Raw genomic sequence first — 21,344 nt, forward strand, 5'->3', positions numbered from 1 at the left:
TTGCCTTTAAATAAATTCGCCACAAAGTTCTTGTATATTCACACAACTGCCACCACCCATAGCATTCAACAGGTGTCCCACCCATCGGCATCATATAAAACATGCGGTAGACCACTGCGTATACGTAACATGCAATTTAAGTGACCTCACAAGTATATAGTGTGTTGTACTTATGTACATCAGCATTGCTTTTTCAGTAGTTTAGTATATACATTAGTATATGTTTTTATGTAAGACAATAATTAAAATACTTATTCTGAGAATTCAAAATATTTAAATTATAGGCTAATATTTATATTAATTAAATGCCCCGAACCTTTTCTTAAAAATTAGAAAAAAAGAAGCTTTTGAGTTATATTTAAGACTTAAAAACTATTGACGAATATACTGAGGTCAGAATTTTGAACAATAAAAGAGCGCATATTCAATTTCTGCAATGTAATTGATTTCACCCTTTTTAGTGAAGTATACATGGTCGGAAATGTGATAATTTCGGTCACAAAAATTAATTACAGAGGCCTTATTAGTTATGAAGTAGGTTTGAGTAATTTGCATATCTCCTGAGAGTATACGGGTTTATATGTTTCACTGATTCTTTGATGAATCTGAAAAATCTTCTAAAGTATAGGATTGAAACGTAAATGAATATTTAAAGTTTGCTGGGAAGCTACGGAATCATTTTATTTCTCCAATAAAAAATAGAGAAATAGAGAGAAAGAGATTTTTAGGTTAAAAAGAACTTTAAGATGAAACAACTAACACTGAGTAACCCCAATTTAGGATTATTTAGTAAAAATCAGTATCTTTTCTCCTAAAACAGTAAAATATTAAACAAATTCTAATAACAACTGCTATAAAAGCGCCACATATGAGAATAAAAACAGGAAAGTATGTACCTTCACAAGTATCCTTGAGTTACTGTTGCTTCTCGCCCGGAGTAAAATGAAACATTTGGGATAGAAAAATCGCATATCTTCACACATATTTTTGTAAGCAGCAGTGTAGTATAGCATATGAGAGCGTAGAAGCAACGAAAAAGGAGACGGAAAAAATGCAGTGCACTGAAAAATAAGAATTCACTAAAAAATTCCACAGTTAGAGAATGGCATGAGTGGCCCTGGACAGCCACTTTGGTGTGAGTTTGATAAAAATGAGAGGATTTTTTCGCCAACTGAGAGCGCCAACAACAGCGACTATGTGTCCTTTACTTTATATACAAAAATAAAAATTTAGACAAAGTAAAAAATAAAAATAAAAAAAAGGAAAAGAAAATTGCTGAAAAAAATTGTGGCACTTCCACTAATGCAATTTTTGCGGAAGCGACTGAGTAAGGAGTGGTGGCCAGCGTAAGGCAGGTGGAATGCGAAGGACTGCTTCTACAGCAGGGAAGGCGCTTCAAAATTATTATGTATATAAAAAACGCTATTTATTTATTAAGTTTTTTTTTGTGCTTTTCTGCAGCCATTTTTATTTTATACCAACTCTTTTATATTATTCGCTTTATTCGCCGTTTTGCTTGGGATTAGTGAAGTAGGTTGGGAGCGCGCTGTGGTGGTTCCTAGAAGGCGGCGTGAAGAGGAATTAAAATTATTGAGGAATTATCGAGAAGATAGACCCAAGCGGACGAGCAAACGAGCGACCACACAAGTGGGTCAGATGGAGGAAGGAGTGGAGAAGAAAGACTACACTTTGGATAGCTGGTAAGGAACATGTTGAAAAAAAAAATACAACGAGCAACGATGGGATGAGCAAATAGTTTTATGCAAGTGCGGTTCAATAAGGATGTGTTGGTGTGTGTGTGTGTGCCTTAGACAACTCACACACATATGTACAGCTAAAATTCGAAAGAGAAATAAGCTCGGAAAAAATTGGCTGAAATGCGATAAACTTAAACTCAAACACCCACTTACACACACACACACACACACACATATGTACGTACACCAGCAGCTGTTCCTAAGCATTTACCAACACACAGACACACACCCACAGCTACATAAAATTTATATATTGATGGATATTAAATTCCATTGCCAGAGTAATGAGGCCGAGCTATAAATTTTACTCGGCTTGCGGTGACACTACGAAATGTGGAAGATTGGTTTCGGGTCGTAAGCGTCGTTTTTAAGTGCAAAACTGAGTGCAACGAGGAAGTGTCCTGCATTATATCCTAGTTTATAAATTATATACCAACACCACCAAAGATGTGTGTGTTCGCTTAAATTTTTACGCTAACTGTTATTGGTTTTGCATAACAGCTCTGCTGCGCCTGTACGTATGCATGTGTGTGCCGTGTTGTTGCTGATGTGTCTGCTCTATAAAAATGCGATTACACTGCAACGGTAAATGATATCGAAATTCATTTCCAAAATGTAATTAAAATTGAATTTGATTGCAATTTGGTTGCAATGAAGAGGAAACACCCGACGTAACGCACTTATGGTTGTTAGTCTACTGTTGCATATGATCCAGCAGGTTTAATACCATATGCGCTTATTGAGTGTTGGATTTGGTGTGGAGTGAATTTAAGCAGCTAATTGCATTTTAAAGACACTTCTGTAACGTTTTCTAGAATTCATAGTTTTGGCTAGCTTTTCTTACTCAAATATTTATTTCTTACTCAATTCAAATTGAATATGTGGTTAGCACTGAATGTGAAATTTCATAACCTCAAAAACGAAAGATGTTTTTAAAATTTACTTGTTATCTGATCCAGCTTCAAACAAGCTATTGCATTGTCTGAAAGAAGACAAGACCCTAAAATAAAGTGGAAAGAGGAGAGTCTAAAATAGGAAAACATCCTAAATAATGCTAAAAACATTATCTTTTAACTATATTCCGACCTTTTCATATACAACTCATATCAACACCATTACCTTTTTCTTGTCGAAGAACCAAGAAATTTGTTAAACCTGTGATACAAGCTTGTTGAAATATCATTAGACCACATGACCATTTAGCCTCGAAATCCAGCGCAGAATCACTCTTGCCAATAGGTGCTCCTTTGGACTGAGTAGGCAATTGAAAAGTAAAGTCCTCTCTCGACGAACCAAAATCAAACTCTACAAGTCGCTTATCATTCCCGTCCTGCTTTTTGGTGCAGAAGCGTGGACGATGTCCACATCCGTTGAGACGGCACTAGGAGTTTTCGAGAGGAAAACTTTGCACAGAATTTATGGTCCTCAGAACATTGGCAACGGCGAATACCGCAGACGATGGAACGATGAGCTGTACGAGTTATACGACGACATTGACATAGTTCAGCGAATAAAAAGACAGCGACTACGCTGGCTAGGTCATGTTGTCCGAATGGACAAAAACACTCCAGCCCTGAAAGTGTTCGATGCAGTACCCGCTGGAGGAAGCCGAGGAAGGGGAAGACCTTACACTTGGAATCTCCAACTGGCACCGAACAGCGAAGGAGATTCGGTTATAACCGGCTAAACGGTTCAACGCCAATTACATACATACATACATACATGACCATTTAAGAGGGTACATCCCATGTGACGGCCTGTTGTTTAGTGTTTTTTTTAAGAATTTGTTTTCTACGGCCAGTAAATAAATAAAGCTCTAAGTTTATTATCAGTAATTAACATATATTTCGACTCTATAAATATAAATTTTAAGCTAAAAATATTGAGTAGAACATGAGTTACAGCGTTCTGAATACCCCCGCCTCCAAAAAAAAGGCGTCGTACTTCCTCCACAATCTCAGCTGATTGGCTTATTGGAAATGAAAAAGCGAACAAAATCGAATTTTTTGAACTTTTGACAAATAATAGATCATTATATGCGTTCAAATGACAAATTTCAAGTCATTCGGTCTAACCGTTTTTGAGATACGATAGAGGAGAGTTTGAAAACCACAGTTTTGAGAAAAACGCGTTCAAAGTTTCCAGCTGCCAACTGAGCGCTTCGGACAGCATCTTCTTCTAACTTTACTACCGAATTCTAGACATGTTAAGAAAGCAATTAATGTTAAAATTTTTTTTGAGCCCATGGGATGACCCACTTGACCGCCGATGGTTATATTTTCATATTATCTAATAAGTACTCATCTTGTTTTTATTGCTATTTTAAATGAGTTGACTGATAAACCTATGTATTGCCATTAATTTTAACTTTAATTTTATTATTTAATTTTAACTTTTCCTCACTGTTGTTACATATAATATATAATTCTTATAATAATTATCGAGATTAAATCTTGAAATGTGTCGAAAATTTCTAAACTAAGCACTAAATCTAAGGAACCAGAATTAAACCAAAATGTATTTTGTATAGTCATGTCAAAATATTGACATTATTGCAGGCAACTGCTCAAAAGTAATGTTTCTGCATATTTTAAAGCCTTAAGAATAATAACCTGTAGAATAATAACAATATTCACCTTCAATTTGTAACATCTTAATAGTTATATTCATCATAGATTTTTAACCACTGGTGCAGGTTCTCTGTGTCAAATTCACTGACAGTTGCAGTCAAATCGCTGAAAATTGTTCTCACTTGAATTTTATGACGACCATGATTGAAATTGCTAGTTTGTTGCTATTCGAATATTTTATTTTAGGCAGTGGAAAGAGTTTCCAACGAATTTGAAATATAACCATTGTCATTTTAGCTTCATTGGATTTGTCATATTGAAATCCGTCATTTAGTCTATAAGTCTGTCGGCTCCCTGTATTATTTTCTCCTAAGGAATATATGAATATATGTTAAATAGAATCCAAAAGGTATTTCAACTACAGTGACAGCTTCTAGGCCGAATATTTTATTTTATATGATTAAGATTATAGTATGTTAATAATCAAATGCTAAACGTCAGTTCAATTATGTCGTGAATAGTCTGTTGTTTCTCCGAAAAGGTATGTTAAGGTTTTACTGATCACAATGTAAATGTATTTCTACTATGTACTCTCTGAACAAGTGGAAAGGTTTCCTGGTGTTTCGTTAGATATTCTCATATAGTATATTTCTTTCAAAAATAATAAAAGTGAAAAATTTAATTTTATTATTTCAACAAAATGTTTCTATGGAATATTGTTTGCTTACAACTCAACTGTAGCATTAAATACATCTGTTTGGAGATTTTATTTTTTGTAAAATTGTTAAAAATTATATTTTTATGGTTCACTTACCGACTATATGCAACATATCCTTGGACCATTTCATAAGTTCACGTTTAATTAAGCGACGTTCCTGCAGACATCTGGCATACGAGCATTCCGCCATGATTTGAACAGCTAAAGATTTTGTGTATGTTTGCTAAGGAATCTATATAGTATATATGTTTGTATGTGTATGTTTTAATCACTGAGTTTGTTTGAAAATCACTGGGTTCTTCCAAGAAGTATTGTATGTTTCCTGCTAGCAAATCGGTGGGCGAAGTACGCAACTCGCTGTTACTGCCATGGCGCGCACTTTAAGCTGAGCTTGGGTATAAGTCAAAATGAAGCGTCTTGAAATAATTTGTTGATTTCGAAAATTTAGTTTTGTGAAAAAGTTTTATATTTTTCTTTTATTTTAAGGAAATTATAATGTTTTATTTAAAAAAAAAATATATTTTTAATAATTTTTTTTTTTTAATTTTCAATTTAATATTTTTTTGTTGTTCTTGTTAAAAAGTTTTGAACACATTTGGTTTAAAGCAATTGCATTACTGCGCACAAGCAAACAGATCGAAATATAATAATTGCATATTATTTTTATTTTATTTTTGATTTTTTTGCATCAACGGTTTGCGTGTGGCCTTGTTGCAAGCTCTCGTAAGTATCAATTTCCGGTTATTTCCTGATTTGCTGTCGACACATTTTGGAACGTTTCAAGTGGAATGTGGCTGCTGCGTGGCTGCTTTGATTTATTACTTAGCAACTGTTGCTATCGTTGTTGTTGTTGTTCTGGATTTAATCTGTAAAAAAAGCAACAGAAAAAAACAAAGAAACCAACGAGTTATGAATATTGTTTACACAACGCAATTAATGTATGTATGTAATATTTATATTAGTGTAACAACAACAACAACTATAACGAATAATTTCTATTTGGGACCAACACAACTCAATTCCGACACTTTTATAGAGAGCAGAGGTGGGCGAGGTGGAGCGATAGGAGTCACATAAATTGAGCGTGCTGCTGACAGCCGTCTAGTTACACGCTTACAACGCAATACAAGCTGCGACAGCGGCAGCACGAAAGCTTAGCCAACCCAGTGAGTGCATAAAATATCAAGCCAGGCAGCCAAGAAATAAATAAATTAAAATCGAAAACAAAAACAAAAAAGCAAAGGCGAAATAAAGAACGCGAAAATAATTTTGTATTAAAATCCAGTTGCATAAAAATAGCGAAAAACCAGATTTGCAATTCAAGGTGAATGTGGAAACAAAATACCGTGGCAACGAAAAGCGCTGCACGGCACCCGACACCCGTGCACCGCACTCCACACGCCAAGCCACGCGTGCTGCCATATCGAGCGCCGCTTAGCACACCCATGTTAACGAAATGGTGACAACAACAACAACAACAACAACTACAAAACGATCAACAATAGTGGCACATTGTTGTTGTTTGTTTGTTTTATTATTAGTAAAATTCTTATTGTTGTTGTTGTTGTTAATATTATTTTTGTTGTTGTTGTTGTATACTCTCATTATAATTCTAATAGTTTCAGTTCGCTTGAGTTTTTTAAATTTATTTACTTTTTTACATTTTTTTTCATTTTTATTTTTATTTTTGTTAACTTTGGCCGCTTTCGCTTAGCGCTCGGCCGTTCGTCACATGTTTTCGGCTGCGGTGCGCTTGTCGCTTGCGGCGTGTCTATCTGTCGGTCGCACTGCTTGACATGCTATAGAGTGATCTTTCTAACATGTCGCTATTGTTGTTATTGTTGCCAACAGCTCCAAACAATCAAGCGAAAGCACACACCAAAATGGGCAAACAAGAACAACAAACAACAATAAAAAACAGCGCGAGCGCATGAATAAAATATTAATATTTATAAACAGATGTACATATATATCTGTATGTGTGTATGTCTACATTTGTAAATGTTTCGTGTTCGAGTGCTTATAAATGTGAAGAAATAAAAATAAATTGAAAATTGTAGCGAAAAGTGAGCAGAACAACAAAAACAATTTCACTAGTTTTTATTTAATTTTCTTGTTTGTTTTGCTTGTTATTTTTGTTTTTGTCGCTGGTTGCTTAATTCTAATTCCGCGTCGAATTGCCGCATTTTGTTTAAATTAATTTATGATAAATTGCAGCAACAAGTGGCGTGATGCTCGTGTGGCGCACAGTGGTGTGGCGCACAGCGGAAGCAGAGCTTGGGATCTGGATTATTGTAAAAATTGAATTTTTTATTTCATAAAAATTTAGTATTACAAGTTGAGTACAAAAATAATTTATCGAAAGTTTGACAATCGATAGATTTAATTTTTTCTATAAATCAAGTATTTAGCCCCAAATGACTTTGTTGCTTGTTTTCTCAACCTCAATTTCAAAACTTGCCGTTTTTTTTGTATAAATTTTCAAAATAATGTTACATAAATAAATCGATAATTATTTATCGAAGAGTCAAGAAATGTGATACCATGTTTTTTAGTGATTTTTTAGAAATTTCTTTTACGACCAGTAAATAGATAGAGCCTCAAGGTGTTAGTGGTAGTCAGGATTTTCAAAAAATCATTTTTTTTTTTGCATTTTCGTTAAGTGTAATATTTTAAAAATTTTCTCTGAAAATTTGAAGTTGATCCGATAATAACTTTTAGAGTTATTCGACAAATAACAAAGATCGCTCGGGCGCTCCAAAACGCTCGGGAGCAACTTTAAAGGCGTTTATCTCAAAACTATGGTTTTTGAACTGGTGACAACTGTAACTCAATAACCGGTCAGTAGATTTTAATGAAATTCATACGGCTTTTAGAATACATAATAAACTCTTGCCTGATCGAAGGATTTTTTTTTAATTTCGATTTTTTAAGACCAATTTTTTTCCCCGAAAATCTAGAAAAAAATTTCCTGAGGCCGCCATTTTTTTACTTTGAAAAAAAAAAAGAAAGCTTCGATCAGGCCCATGATTATTTATTTATAAAACTAATTTCTTTTATTCGATTGATTTTAGATGAATCTCCAATGACTTATGATTGTCACCGCAAGGACCTTTTTTTGAAACTGGGTCAACACAGACTGCTTTAACTTTGGAAATTATAATTTTTTTTTTCAAATTTTCGTGACTTCAAGTCACGAACATGATTTAATACCAAAAAAAGATTACTGAAAATTCTCATTTTTTCGTGTCTCTGACTACCCCTAACCCCTTAAGGTTTTTATCATTTATTAGCATATATTTCAACCGTATAAATACAAATTTTAAGCTAAAAATATTGTGTAGAACATGAGTTACAACGTGCTGAATACGCCAGCTTCGAAAAAATGGGCTCGCACTTCCTCCACCTTTCCGACTGATTGGCTTATCGGACACAAAAAAATTAGCGGTGTTTTAATATGTAAGATTAAATGTATCGTACGCACTACGATCAAGTAAATATACCAAAAATTGGACTTTCGGTAGACATTTGGAAAAAAATTGGGAGTTTTGTGTTTTTTTAGTTTTTTACCAGAAAGAATAGGAAGTTTTTGGAATTTTTGAGTAATAAAAAAGCGTTGCGTTTAGAAATGCTGAGTGCACCCAACAAATTTCAAGTCATCCAGTCAAGCCGTTTTTGAGATACGATGGAGGAAAATTTGAAAAACACGGTTTTGAGAAAAACGCGTTCAAAGTTTCCAGTTGCCAATTGAGCGCTTCGGACAGCTCCTTCTCCTAACTGCTGTTTCTTTAAAACGTCTTCGAATTTCTAAAAATAAAATGGGCTCATACCATACCACTTTACTACCGTATACTAGACATGTCCAGAAAGCAATTTATGATTAAAAAAAAAAAAAATTTGAGCCCATCACATGGGATGACCACCTCAAAATATTAGGAACAGAATACTAGAGATAAAAAAAAATATTGTATAATGAGATTATAGAAATAATAAATTAAATTTATCAATCGAATAAAAAATATCTAAATAAAAAATCGATATTTTCATAATGTTGATAAATAAATCGATAATTATATAGTGGGACGCATTTTATATATCAAATAGCAAATGACCAAAATAAAATAGGCAGAAAAACAAACAATATTTTTTAGTTTACCGACATTTTAATATCGCATATTGCGAAATATAGAATATAAATTTTTAGGTTTTGTATTGATTTTTTGAAAAATAATGAAAAATTTAACAAAAAATACATTTTCATAATATTTTTTATTATTTATTCAAATATTTTTAAACCATTGTACCTTTATGAACTATTTAAAATTTGTCCCATATTTTCCTCGAAAAAATTAAAAAAATCATCGATATCAAACCACTGTGCCAGCGACACATGTTGTTGCTGTTATTTTTGTATTTCTCATTACATGCTTTCGTTGCTGAAAAATTTACAAACGGGGCGCAGTTTAATTTTTATTTTTGCAATTTTTTTTTTCAACATTTGTCACAGCATGTTGTTGTTTTTTTTTTTTTTGTTTCGCCATTTCATCCATTTCATTTGGGCTTGTGCATGTTATGTGCATGTTGTTGTTTTTATTATTTTCTTCTGTCAACAATTTGCCGTCAATTGGGAAACTGTTTGCATATTAATGAATGCACTAGAATTTATTTGATTTCTATTCCGTGGAATTTTTTTCAAACGAAAATAAATAGTGCAAAAAATACGGTCGTCTGTATATAGTATATTTTCATAGATATTTTCATGCATCGGCGTGCTCTATAGCGCTGCACTTTGGAGTTTTGCGATTTCAGTTGCAATTAAAATTCAATAAACATTTAATTTTACATTTTACAATATCGACGAATGCGACTGCTTGTATGTACATACATATATATTTGGTTAAATATATTCCATGCTGTTGGCGTTTGTGTACGAAAAGCAGTTTTGCAGGTTTTTTAGAATTTTTCTATTTGCAATTTTAACTGGAAAGTCAGTTAGCCAACGGACCAGTTTGATTATCTAAATTGGGTTTAAGTGCATTTTGCATTTTTTACTTGTTCGTTTTGCAAAGGTAATAATTATGGCGGAATTACTTGACACCCCTTTTTTATATGGAACGAAAAAAAAACTTGTTAAAGCCATTTGCGGAAAACGAAGCAGTTATTGGAATCGAAGTGGAATTGCAAATAATTTTTAGGGGTATTATTATTTCATAATTGGGTTTTCTCATTAAATTAACATATACTGTTGAGTTGCAGGTGTAAAATTGCGATTAATCTCGTATAATCAGATATCAGCTGTAAATGCTGCGCTATCGTAACCTCATCTGACGCGAGTGCTTTGATATTTTTTTGCGTTTAAAATCTATGAAAGATCATAAGTTGTAAATGAGGATCGAATGTAGTTAACGAGTAGATTACATTTTAGATAAAACCAAAAAGCTTTCTCGTTACATTTCTTCTTATGATATCCTAAATATATCTCTTCGGGGATAGTCAAATATATTTTGACTCATTTAAGGTCTCATTGATTTTTAATAATGTCACATTCCCGTATTGTTGTTCTTCTGAGAACCGCTAATTTATTGAATTGGAAAAAAAATAATTTAAAAACAAGTAAGGAAAAACTAATTTCGGGTGTACACAACATTTTATACTCTCGCAATTTATCGATATAGTTTTATTAAGATAACACACAATTTCACTCATATATTCGGCATAAATTTCAATAACGAAAAGAATAACGAAAACCATCTTAAATCATCTTATATGGTATATGAGGGCTGAGATAATTCCTGAACTGATTTCACTCATTTTCACCACCAGGGGTACACTATATCCAAGACTATATGCTTACTTAATTTGGATAAAATATTTCACATATTAACCGATTAAAAGGTATAAAGCCCACCGGAAGTTTGGTAATCTGAATATAAGGTCAATGTGAGCTAGTGGAAGTTATGACCCGATTTTATCAATTTATATACATATATATTTTTTGGTATACAGACAAATTATTAGAAGAAAAAGATTCTCTCTGAATTACATTAAAATATCTGAAAGATTTACCGAGATTTTTGGTAAAAAATTACCCTTAGGCACTGAGTTCTTCTTGTTCGATATCCGGGGCCTTGAAAAGTTTTAGTCCGATTTCGACAATTTTTCCTCAAGCGATGCCACCACACCTCGAATATAGTATTTTTGTAAAGTTTTATTCCGCTACCTCAATTGGTTCCTAATGTATACACTATAAAGTGACCGAATGAGATGGATTTCAAAATTGAATTTTTCATCCGTGTCATCAGGGTATCACGAAAATATTATCTACCGAATTTTATTGAAATCGGTTGAGTAGAGCCTGAGAAATGGATTTTGACCTATAAGTGGGCGACGCCACGCCCATTTTCCTTTTTTATCTGCTTCCTTTTGCCATTTTTTCAGTAAAATTTTTTTGTTTTTAATACTTTTCGTTAGTGAGCTTACGCACTTTTAGTAATTTTCAACATAACCTTTATATGGGAGGTGGGCGTGGTTATTATCCGATTTCAACTGTTTTTATGGTGTGTGATGGGTTACATAAGGGCAATGACTGCAGAAAGTCTGTTTCATATAGTTTTACTGGTTTGCGAGATGAATACAAAAAACCTATTTGGGGCGGGGCCTTTCCCACTTTCCAAAAAAATTACATTCAAAAATGGCTCTTCATAGTGCGATACTTTTTAGCTTTATTAATGGCTTAGTTTTAACACTTTAAAAGTTTTTGGTTTTCGCAATTTTGTGGGCGTGGCAATGGTCCGATTTTGCCTTTTTCCAATAGAAACTCTCACAAGGGACATGTTTACCAAGTTTCGTCGAGATATCTTAATTTTTACTTGAGTTATCCGTTGCACGGACGGACGAACAGACAGACACCAGCTTTTGAACTCGTCTCGTCATCCTGATCATTTTGATATATTTAACCCTATATCTAACTCGTTTAGTTTTATAACTTGCAAACAACCGTTAGGTGAACAAAACTATTATACTCTCGTTAGCAACTTTGTTGCGAGAGTATAAAAATAGGGAATTTTGAAGTATTTTTTTGTTGCAAGTAAGTTCGGATCAATTTATCTGAAAAGCTTATTGTTTGCTGTAGTCTTCCAAAACTCCTTCTAGTTATTCCAACTACCTAAAGCGATACTAGGATATTGAAAGTCGGAGTTCGTGAAATCGGAAGAGGCATATCATATCGATACATATATAGAAAGTTCAATAGGAATTATTGCAGTCCCAAATGCTGATGCTGTCCACGCTTTTATTCAGTAAACACGAGTCAATAAAGAGTCAGAGATCTCCACATTATCTCTCTAATAAAGCTGTTGTTGAATTCCTTAATTATTTTATTAAATACTTAAAAGAAATTAAACAGCTTAAATACAAACACATTCCGCAATTTAAATGAACATGAAAGTGTTGTTGTTGGAAATGTAATAACAAAAACCCCAATGTAACCTAACCTAACCTTTGTCATCACTGCCATAGAATTCAAGCCATTAGATTTCGGTTGGCAAAAGGAGCAACACGTCCTTAATGTCAGTAGGAAATTGAGTGGCAGTGGTGAGCGGTGTGGCACAGGAATGACACAACAAGTCCTTGTGCCACAAAATAACAGCTGCAACAACAACTATGTACAACAGCAATGACGCCAACAAGCAACGCTGATGACAGCGATGCAAAAAGGAAAAAGAAACTCACGAGGCAAGCACTGGAGCCGAATTCAAAAGCGCAACAAGTCGTTGCCCTCCAAACAACTCAAACTCACGAACAGATACGAGCAATACTCGTTGTATGTTTGTATGTAGTGAGTGTGTGTGTGTGTTGGTGAGTGTTTGATAAATGCCAAACTAAAAGAAAGCAACCGAAATGACTATAAAACGTTGCAAAACGACCGCAACGATTGCCAAATACACAAGCTGCACGCTTGCTACGTTATCGTATTGCATGTACACACACACACACACACACACACAGACATACATATCTACTTATAATAGCTGTACATTGAGTTGTGGCACAGGATGTGGGATGCGGCTCGGCACTCAGACGCAGATAAATGACAGCCACACCTCCCTCGAGGCACTAACAATGACTAACGGCGGTGGCAGTGGCGTTGCGTGTAGTTGTTGTTGCTGTTGCAGTGGTTGCTTGCAGCACCGAATACAACAAAAACTACACGAAAAATGGTAGAGCACAACTAAAATCCAAACCGAACCCGAAAGTGCCGAAAGGACGAAATCGACTCCTGTTGCTTCTATGCATTGTTAGTGCACGATTTGTTGTGGTTGTTGTTGTTGCAAGCACATTACTATCAACGCTGCTGCTGTTGCTGCCACAAAAGTTTCGCAATGTTTTGCACATTTCCTCCGACACGTCAGTCAAATCGAGGCATTTGTGTTGCAAGTGTGGGCGAGGGGGTTGCGAGCGGGTGCCACAACCGGAGGCAACTATAGCTGTTTGTATGTCTGTACGACGTGGCTGAATGGAATTGCGCTGAAAGACGACCAGCAAGAACAAAGGCGCCGACCGAACAAACCAAAACTGCGCGTTGCCCACGAAGCCTTGCAACGGCGGAGCGTGGAGGGCAACTCAATTGAAATGTAGTGTTGATGTATATGTAGAGTTGTATGTTCCATGTTCGGGTAGGTCGTTGTCTTTCGCTGTGGCTCTTGTATATAATCATTGCCCAAAAAAAAGGAAGAAAAAGAAATCCAGTGCTTTTGTCAAAACGAGTGTTGCATGCCACAGCTTGTTGCATATGTGGCATTTTCAATAATGGCATTCACATATTTGTGTGTGTGTGTTAGTGGCACTATTGTCTTGCGCTTTCGTAGTGATTGTGTTTTTAATATCGACATAATTGAAACTGTGCCGAAATGTCAGTTGAACGAGTATTGCCTGACTTATGGATATGTGCAACACAGTGAAATTAAAAAAAAAATATTTTAAATTTATATATTGGGTATACAAGCACGTTTTAAAGATTTTTTCTGAGAACTTATTTTTATAATATTTTGAATAATATACCTGGCTGGATGGAGAGGAACCCACTTTCTGTTGATATCTGAATTCAAAGGTAATAAAATTACTCACTTCCGGACCAATCATTAAAACGAGCCGAACGTTTAGATTCGAATTCTGACTGATGTTTGACCTTAGTCATATCCGTTGTTCTCTAAGATAATTTCTATAGGCTAAATCGTCTTTAAATAAGATCCAATATGGCGGACGCTATTTTGAAAAATGCATCGCAATCGCTCGAAACTCGCTATTCGGGGGTTTTCGCTGTCGCTGATTACGAATCCGGTGTCGGTTTTTTCAAAATTCAAGATGACAAACCAATATAGCCATTTTCCTGCGACTATTGAGTTTTAAAAAACCGACACCGTATTCTATTTTAGCGACTCCGAAAACCCCCGAGTGGCGACTTTCAAGCGAATCCGATGATATTAAAAAATCGCTGTTCACCATATTGGTTTTCTGTGGTTATCTCAAAACACTGAATCTTATGGGGTTAAATTAACCTCGGATTCGGTTTCAGCGACCCCACAAACATATTGTACACATAATAAGATACTCAAAACCATTTTTTCAGTGGCTGTGTTATCTTTTCACTTTTCTCCCCACTCACTACGTTCAATTAAACCTTGACGTACCCTTTTTCAATACCTTGTCTCAACAACTTTGAGTGGAATGTAAGTTAAAACATCCTCAAAGTTCAAATAGACGGGATTGACTATATACTTATATATCCTGACATTTCAGAGATCTATTCGTTCATTTCGATGATTTTCTCTTACTCAAACTATGCTCTGAAACCAAAAGAATACTACGTTGAATTGTGCATCTGATGTATAAAATATCGAAAAAATATTGCAGGTTAACCGACATAACGTGCCATATAATGTTCTACCAAGCTAATTATGGAAATTATTAAAGCCCCTCGTAACCGAATGGAATGGTCTGTATCATTCTAGTTGAAGACTTGTTGAATTTACCATGTACTTTGAAGAAAAAAAACATTAGAAAACGACATTTCCGTTATTCTTATTCATGACGCATGTGTATATTAGGAAATATTGTTCTATTGGTGAACTTAAACACTCTGATATAATCTACTGTAAATATCTCTCTTATCCGTTTACCGAACTCGGCTAGCATCTTCCAAGTGGAAGTACTGGACATAGAGAAGACGCATAAAGCAACTCTTGGTCCTGCCATCGCCAATGACTAATTCGAGCATAGTCCAAAGAAGAAGGCATAGAGCTCACTGGAAGACAAATTCGAAGTAGACTTGATCTAGGTTCGCGGCCACAGGAAAATTTTCGGTAACGAAAAATCAGATGAGTTCGCAAATGCAATAGCCTTTCTAGATAAATCGGAGACAGAGTTAGTATTATGCCACTAGGATCGATCAGGAGAGAACTAGAAGGGAATAGTGAAACAATTTCCAGCTTTCTCTGTGAATGCGCAGCCCTATCGCTGATCCGACACTTAATATTTGGAATCCATCAGACATAAAAACTTGAACTTTTCTAATAAAAGCATATCGATATACGAAAGGCACATCTCGTGCTATTTGAGTCCAAAAACATTAAGGCTGCACTCAAACTTACCTACCTATGATAAGACAAGAACTAGTGTCTTATTAAATAGGTCCAGGAAAAGTATTTTTAGACTTACAGCTACTATAACGGGGAATTGGCCATTTTGCAAACATGCGATGAAAATGGGTATGCCCTACAATAATATTTGCCGCATCTGTGAACTAACAGGGAATATTGTAACTACTTCTTCTTGTTTTTTGTATGTTTTAAAACACTCTTAGCAGAAGTGTCAGTGAGAGTTTCTGTGTTTTATAAGCATCCGACTCATATACTTCTTAAATTTACAAATAAAAACCACGATTTGTTTGCGGAACTAACTAACACGTCCGCATTAAGAGCCTGAAGAAGACGGATCTATTAGTTAAAACCAAGGGAAATGCGCTGAAGCACAACAGAAGAAGATCACAGTGATTTACGCGTGATAAAAAAACAACAACAATATAAACGGAAACTTTTAAAACAACAACAATAATTTACAACTGTCTCTGAATATATGCCTGTGGATAAAATGAGATTGGCAAGAAAAAGGAAGATTTGAAGATAAATATATGCACTTTACAAAATAGTATCTGATTTCAGACAACAACGCCAGCTTAATGCATTCCAAATGAGCTCAAATGCTAATGTAAATAAACGATTACATGATTTTACATAACCTCAAATGTACACACAGTGCATATGTTTCTATGCACAAATGCCATGCGCAAGCTTTTGTGGCATATCCTAATCCGCCAACGCAAGCGCCACACACCTGCCGCAAGCTGGCATTAGCTGCCACACACACACACACACTGAAAGTCGACTTTTTCGCGAATATATCATGACATGAATTTGTACGCCAACGAGCGCACGACGGCATAGCGGTGCACAGGAAGCGCACCGAAATCGAAACCAAAACGCGCATGCGCCAACCGAGATCCAGTAACACACATTTGCGACGGCCAACGCCATTCATAGGCGCAAGCAATAAGGCGACGAAAAGCAAACAGCGTTTACAAGCAATCGCCGAACAGACGACGCTAACGCTAACGTTGGCGGCGGCGCCAAACTGCGCATTTGAGTGTGCGCGCATGCGCGTTTATCTCTTGGCTGTTTGGTGTTTGCTGCTTGGCGTGTGGCGCTCATTCGCCCATGCGGGCATTTCCATTTCGAACGCCAAGGCATGATGACAACAACAACAACAACAACTACAACTCGTAACACAATAAACATATGTAGATAACACAACAACAACAAGACAAACAATTACAACAAGCGTCAATAACAATAATAGCTGTTGCGCGCTGGCAGTTAGCTGGCAGGAGGAAGGTCGTTGTGGCGGCGGCGTTTAGCTGCGCGCTGCTCCTCAATCGATTCGGCTTTATTCACGCCTCTTCATGGCTTCGGTGGCTGGCTTCGTGCTTTGGTGGCTGTCGTGCGCTCGGCGCAGCTCACCTACAAATCCCCAAAGACAAGTTTAAGTTTATCCATTCAATGGCGAGGCAAACGGCAAACTGATAGTTGTTCTTGCTGTTGTTGTTGTTGTTGCTAATGTTGCTTGCGGAGTACGTTGTTTAATGCCGTGTTCATTAATGTATGCACCATTGTTGTTGTTGTTGCTGTTTGTACAAATGCAAGTTGCACGAGTAGTTGTTACTGTTGTTGCCACTGCAGTGTAGTGTCATGATTATTGCGCAATTTTACACTTGGACTTGGCTTACTCGCTGACGGCTGTCGGCTGACAGCTCAACTCGGTGGCTTGTTGTGTGCGCTTGTTTTGACGTTTGCCAACAGCGCTTTTAATGCTCGTTTTGTTGTTGTTGTTGTTGCTGTTATTCATTGCCACCGCGACGCAAGCGGTTTGTTGATTTCATTTCGAATTCGGGTTTTGCATTTGTGCGCCTCGCCATTGCAGTTTGCTGCTCATGGTTTTTGTTGTTGTTATTGTTTGTTGGGTGCAATTTGTAATTTGCTGAAAATTACAATTGGCCGCGCTTTTTTCGTGAAGTTTTTACACTCTTATGTTTTTAACTATTTTTCGCGTTTGTATTTTGTGCATTTTCCGCTGCGGCAATTTGTTGCGCCACTTTTTTCTCGCCTAACCGCGCAACGCTCATTGTTGTTGTTGGCAATTTTTCACTGTTTGCTGCCGCTGCCGCTTGCTGTTGCTGCACTGTTATCCATCAGCGGCTTGTTTTTGTGTGCTTTTGTATTTGATTTCGAGCCGCGTCTACATTTTATCGATTAGTCTTGACCCTAATAATGAGCGTGAAGATGTTTACCATTGAATTAGTGAATAGTTGAAGGTTAGTGTGGCGTGTTCTATTAGTTTTAGCCAACACGAATGCAATTTCCAGCTAAATTTATTTACATAATTACCTCGTTCAGCTTTGTCAGCGATTAGAAAATGAGATTGAAATCAATCATTGGCTTCTTCTGGTATTTTTTACTGTTTTCGAAGAATTGAAGCAGATTTCTTGCATATAAACCTTCTTCTGATAGATGACAGATGTTTCTAATATATTACCAATTAATAGCTATCTGTTTTCTAAAGCTTGAATAATTGTCTTCCCACAGTAATAATGCTCTAAGCGAGCAGAAATATTTAATGTAAGCTTTCAACACCAACGAAAGCTTATTTTTTAACAATAATCAGAATGATTTGTCTTTTTTCGCTTGTGTTAGGAAAAAATCTCAAAAACGTTCGGTTAATTATCTGGTGTTGGGATCGGAAGATAATGTAATGATTAGTAGCTTCTTATATATCTAACTTTCCTGTCATTCGATAGGCTTTCTACTATAAATCAGTAAGGTAATGACCTAATGTAATTAAAATTTTAACCAGAAATCTACCGGTTAGAACTAAAAAGCTTTAGATAATTTTTCACATTAAGCTCTAGGGAAGAAAAAAGCTCAGAAGATAACTGCAATAATACTAAAGTTATATTTACTTCAAAACTATTGATACTTCAAGACTATACCTGAAGACAAATCAGGTGGGAGTCTGATGCAGATTTCGACCAACAGACGGGATTGTATAGGAAAAGTTTTAGGCACAGAATGAGCTTTCATAAAAAGCTGTTGTGTTGTTGTAACATCTTTATCTTTATTCCATAGACTTCTATTAGAATCGGTAATCTTATAATCAAACTCAACCAATCGGAAGCCCTAAAAATGAGTGATTCTGAAAGTATTAGTCGGAAGAAATGTAAACAGTTGCTTTCAGCAAAGGGTTTTTTCCATAAGAGCGCTGCAAAAGCAACAAAAACGGTTTGGGATATCAATGGAATTCTTTATTCCTGTGAAAGTACATCCGATGTCATTATATACGTAGCCCCACAGGAAATAGTTTAATTTAAGGTATGCAATGGTGACCCATGAAATACGTGTGAAATGCTGCCTGACCAAAAACGCATATTTTGCTTATTGACGAAGCCTTTCAGCCAGAAATGAGCCTCATCGCTGAAGATGATTTTTCGATGAAAAACCGCATAATTTTCTAGTTCTTGCTCAGCTCAATTCACGAATATACGAAGATTTTGATGGTTAGACCGATTCAGTTCTTGTAAGGATGTAGGCCAAGATTTTTTCGCAAAATTCGCCACAACAACGTCGCAGAGATGCCTAACTCTTAAGAACGACGTGTGACAGGCTGATTCGGGTCTTCCTCAATTGATGCGCTATATTCTCGACACTACGGGCACTTCTTTGTCTCACTGGCATCATTTTGTACTGTGCTTGTGGATACAAAGTTTTCGCGAGACGGTTAATTGTTGATCTGAAGGATGATTATGACGACCATTGGACGAATTGAACGTAGCGCTTTTAACTCCACTGACTCCGAATTTCGGTGGTAAATTTTAATAATTTCGATTCGTTGTTGGACCGTATCCACGATGAACTGGCATACCATTCTGAAGAGAAATGCCAAAAGAGCGGGAAAAAATATGGCGTCGTTAGCTGTCCCTATCGGTCTACTTGTAGCGTCGCATTTGAAAAACCCTTTACTTAAATGTTCTTCTCGGGCCGCGAAACCCGCATCTAACCTTCATCTCAAGAGAAATTATTTGATATCGAGTTTGAAAGCTTGGACCTGGCGGATCTTACTGTTTGTCTTTCAGACAACGACTGTTGTAGTTTAACCTACATATATGTTATTTACCCTAGATATAAAGGGGAATGATAAATACATTCAAAAGAAAGTGTTTAAAAAAAACTCGTTCAACTCAAAAGCATTAAAAACTTTTTTTTTAATATTTACCTCTAGATCCATTTACATTCTGTTATGTGCCTTATATGAGCTTTTTGATAAATCTATCATCAGAAAAGCTCTGGTAGAATATATATATATATTTTTTTTTATTTTATTTTTATTTTTTTTTAATATGGTTACTAGCAAGCAATCCTTCATAAAAAAATATCAAATAATTGACAAATTATTCTAATGACCCAAAATTTTACTAAAAATTAAAAAAAAAATATTAATTATTTTTAACAAAAACAATTTTTATTTACAATATCAACATACGAAAACCTTCAAAATTCGCCACTTATTTGTCATTTGTCAATAATTACACTATTTTTCGTTAACCAAAACTATGACAATTGCATAGAATTACAAACTCAATGCATAGCAATTACACATGAGCTACAAACCTCCAAACACACACACACTCACACACGCATACATACGCAAACATGCCTGCGTTCGCTCAAGCGTAATTGATCTGCCGAATGACAAGAATTTGTAAACATTACGAATGGCAAACGGCAAGCAGCAACATACAACAACAACAACAAAAATGAAGGAAAATCGCTCGTAGAAGACTAAGCCCAAAAATGCATTAGGCCATGCCCGAGAAAATCGGCGCAGAGACCTTGACTCCAAAACATTCAAACACGCACACACACACACATGTGTACAGAAAATTGTCGGCAGCGCAATTGAAAAACGAGGCAAGAAGTCAGCAGCGAACAAACCGACGAAAATGCAGACAGTCAAGCACACCAAGGCAACAACAAAAGCAACAACAGCAAGATCAAGCGAGCGGCAAACGAAGTTCCTGACACACAAACAAACACACATACGCACACATTTGCATCGGTAAATTTCGTAAAATATCAAATTCTCGTTGCATGCAATGAAACAACAACAAATACTTGCCAATTTTCAAGTACACATACAACAACAAACATACAAAAAGGCAGAGAGAGACAAGCAAACAAACAGTTGTGTTATAAAAATAGACGAAAAGCAAGCCCACCAACGACACAACGCAGCAACAACACCAACACCAAAGGCATACAGTTGTGCTAACTATATCTACAAACAACAGCAACAACAACAACAACAACAATATTCAGCAAAAGCATTAAATTTTGCGCGAAAAAATGTGGCCAACATTGAAGCGGTGAAGCCAAGCAGCGCGAATGATGAAGCCAACAAATGTCGAATGCAGCGGCAGCAAATCGACAGCAACAACAATAGCAAACTAACGACGCACACTAACAGCATCAATTGCTTGCAAAGAGTGCAATTGCTGTGATTTGGCAGGGTTGCCTTTGGTGAATTCATTCTTTTGGAAGACGGGTGGCCACCACGCCGGGTGGCCAGTGGTGCGTTGACGAGGTTGAAAATGTCTAATTTCTGGTTAGTGATGAGATGTTGTGCTAACCTCAG

At 36.0% G+C, this 21,344-nt stretch overlaps 2 protein-coding genes across 10 annotated transcripts in view; one reads left to right on the top strand and one right to left on the bottom strand.

Annotated features, from left to right (window-relative positions):
• LOC105218430 (tRNA:m(4)X modification enzyme TRM13 homolog) overlaps positions 1-21,344 on the top strand; it is a 793,174-nt gene that overhangs the window by 158,696 nt on the left and 613,134 nt on the right. The gene's annotated exons all lie outside the window — the stretch shown is intronic.
• Positions 1-21,344, bottom strand: part of LOC105215468 (myb-like protein A) — a 236,552-nt gene that overhangs the window by 149,794 nt on the left and 65,414 nt on the right. For all 7 annotated transcript variants that reach the window (XM_054225263.1, XM_054225265.1, XM_054225268.1 and 4 more), the window contains exon 3: positions 5,142-5,911. In XM_054225263.1, coding sequence (XP_054081238.1) covers positions 5,142-5,235 — 94 coding nt within the window. In that variant the 5' untranslated portion in view covers positions 5,236-5,911. The remainder of the gene's footprint in view (positions 1-5,141; positions 5,912-21,344) is intronic.

Source organism: Zeugodacus cucurbitae, chromosome 2, assembly GCF_028554725.1.
Source record: "Zeugodacus cucurbitae isolate PBARC_wt_2022May chromosome 2, idZeuCucr1.2, whole genome shotgun sequence".
NCBI lineage: Eukaryota > Metazoa > Arthropoda > Insecta > Diptera > Tephritidae > Zeugodacus > Zeugodacus cucurbitae.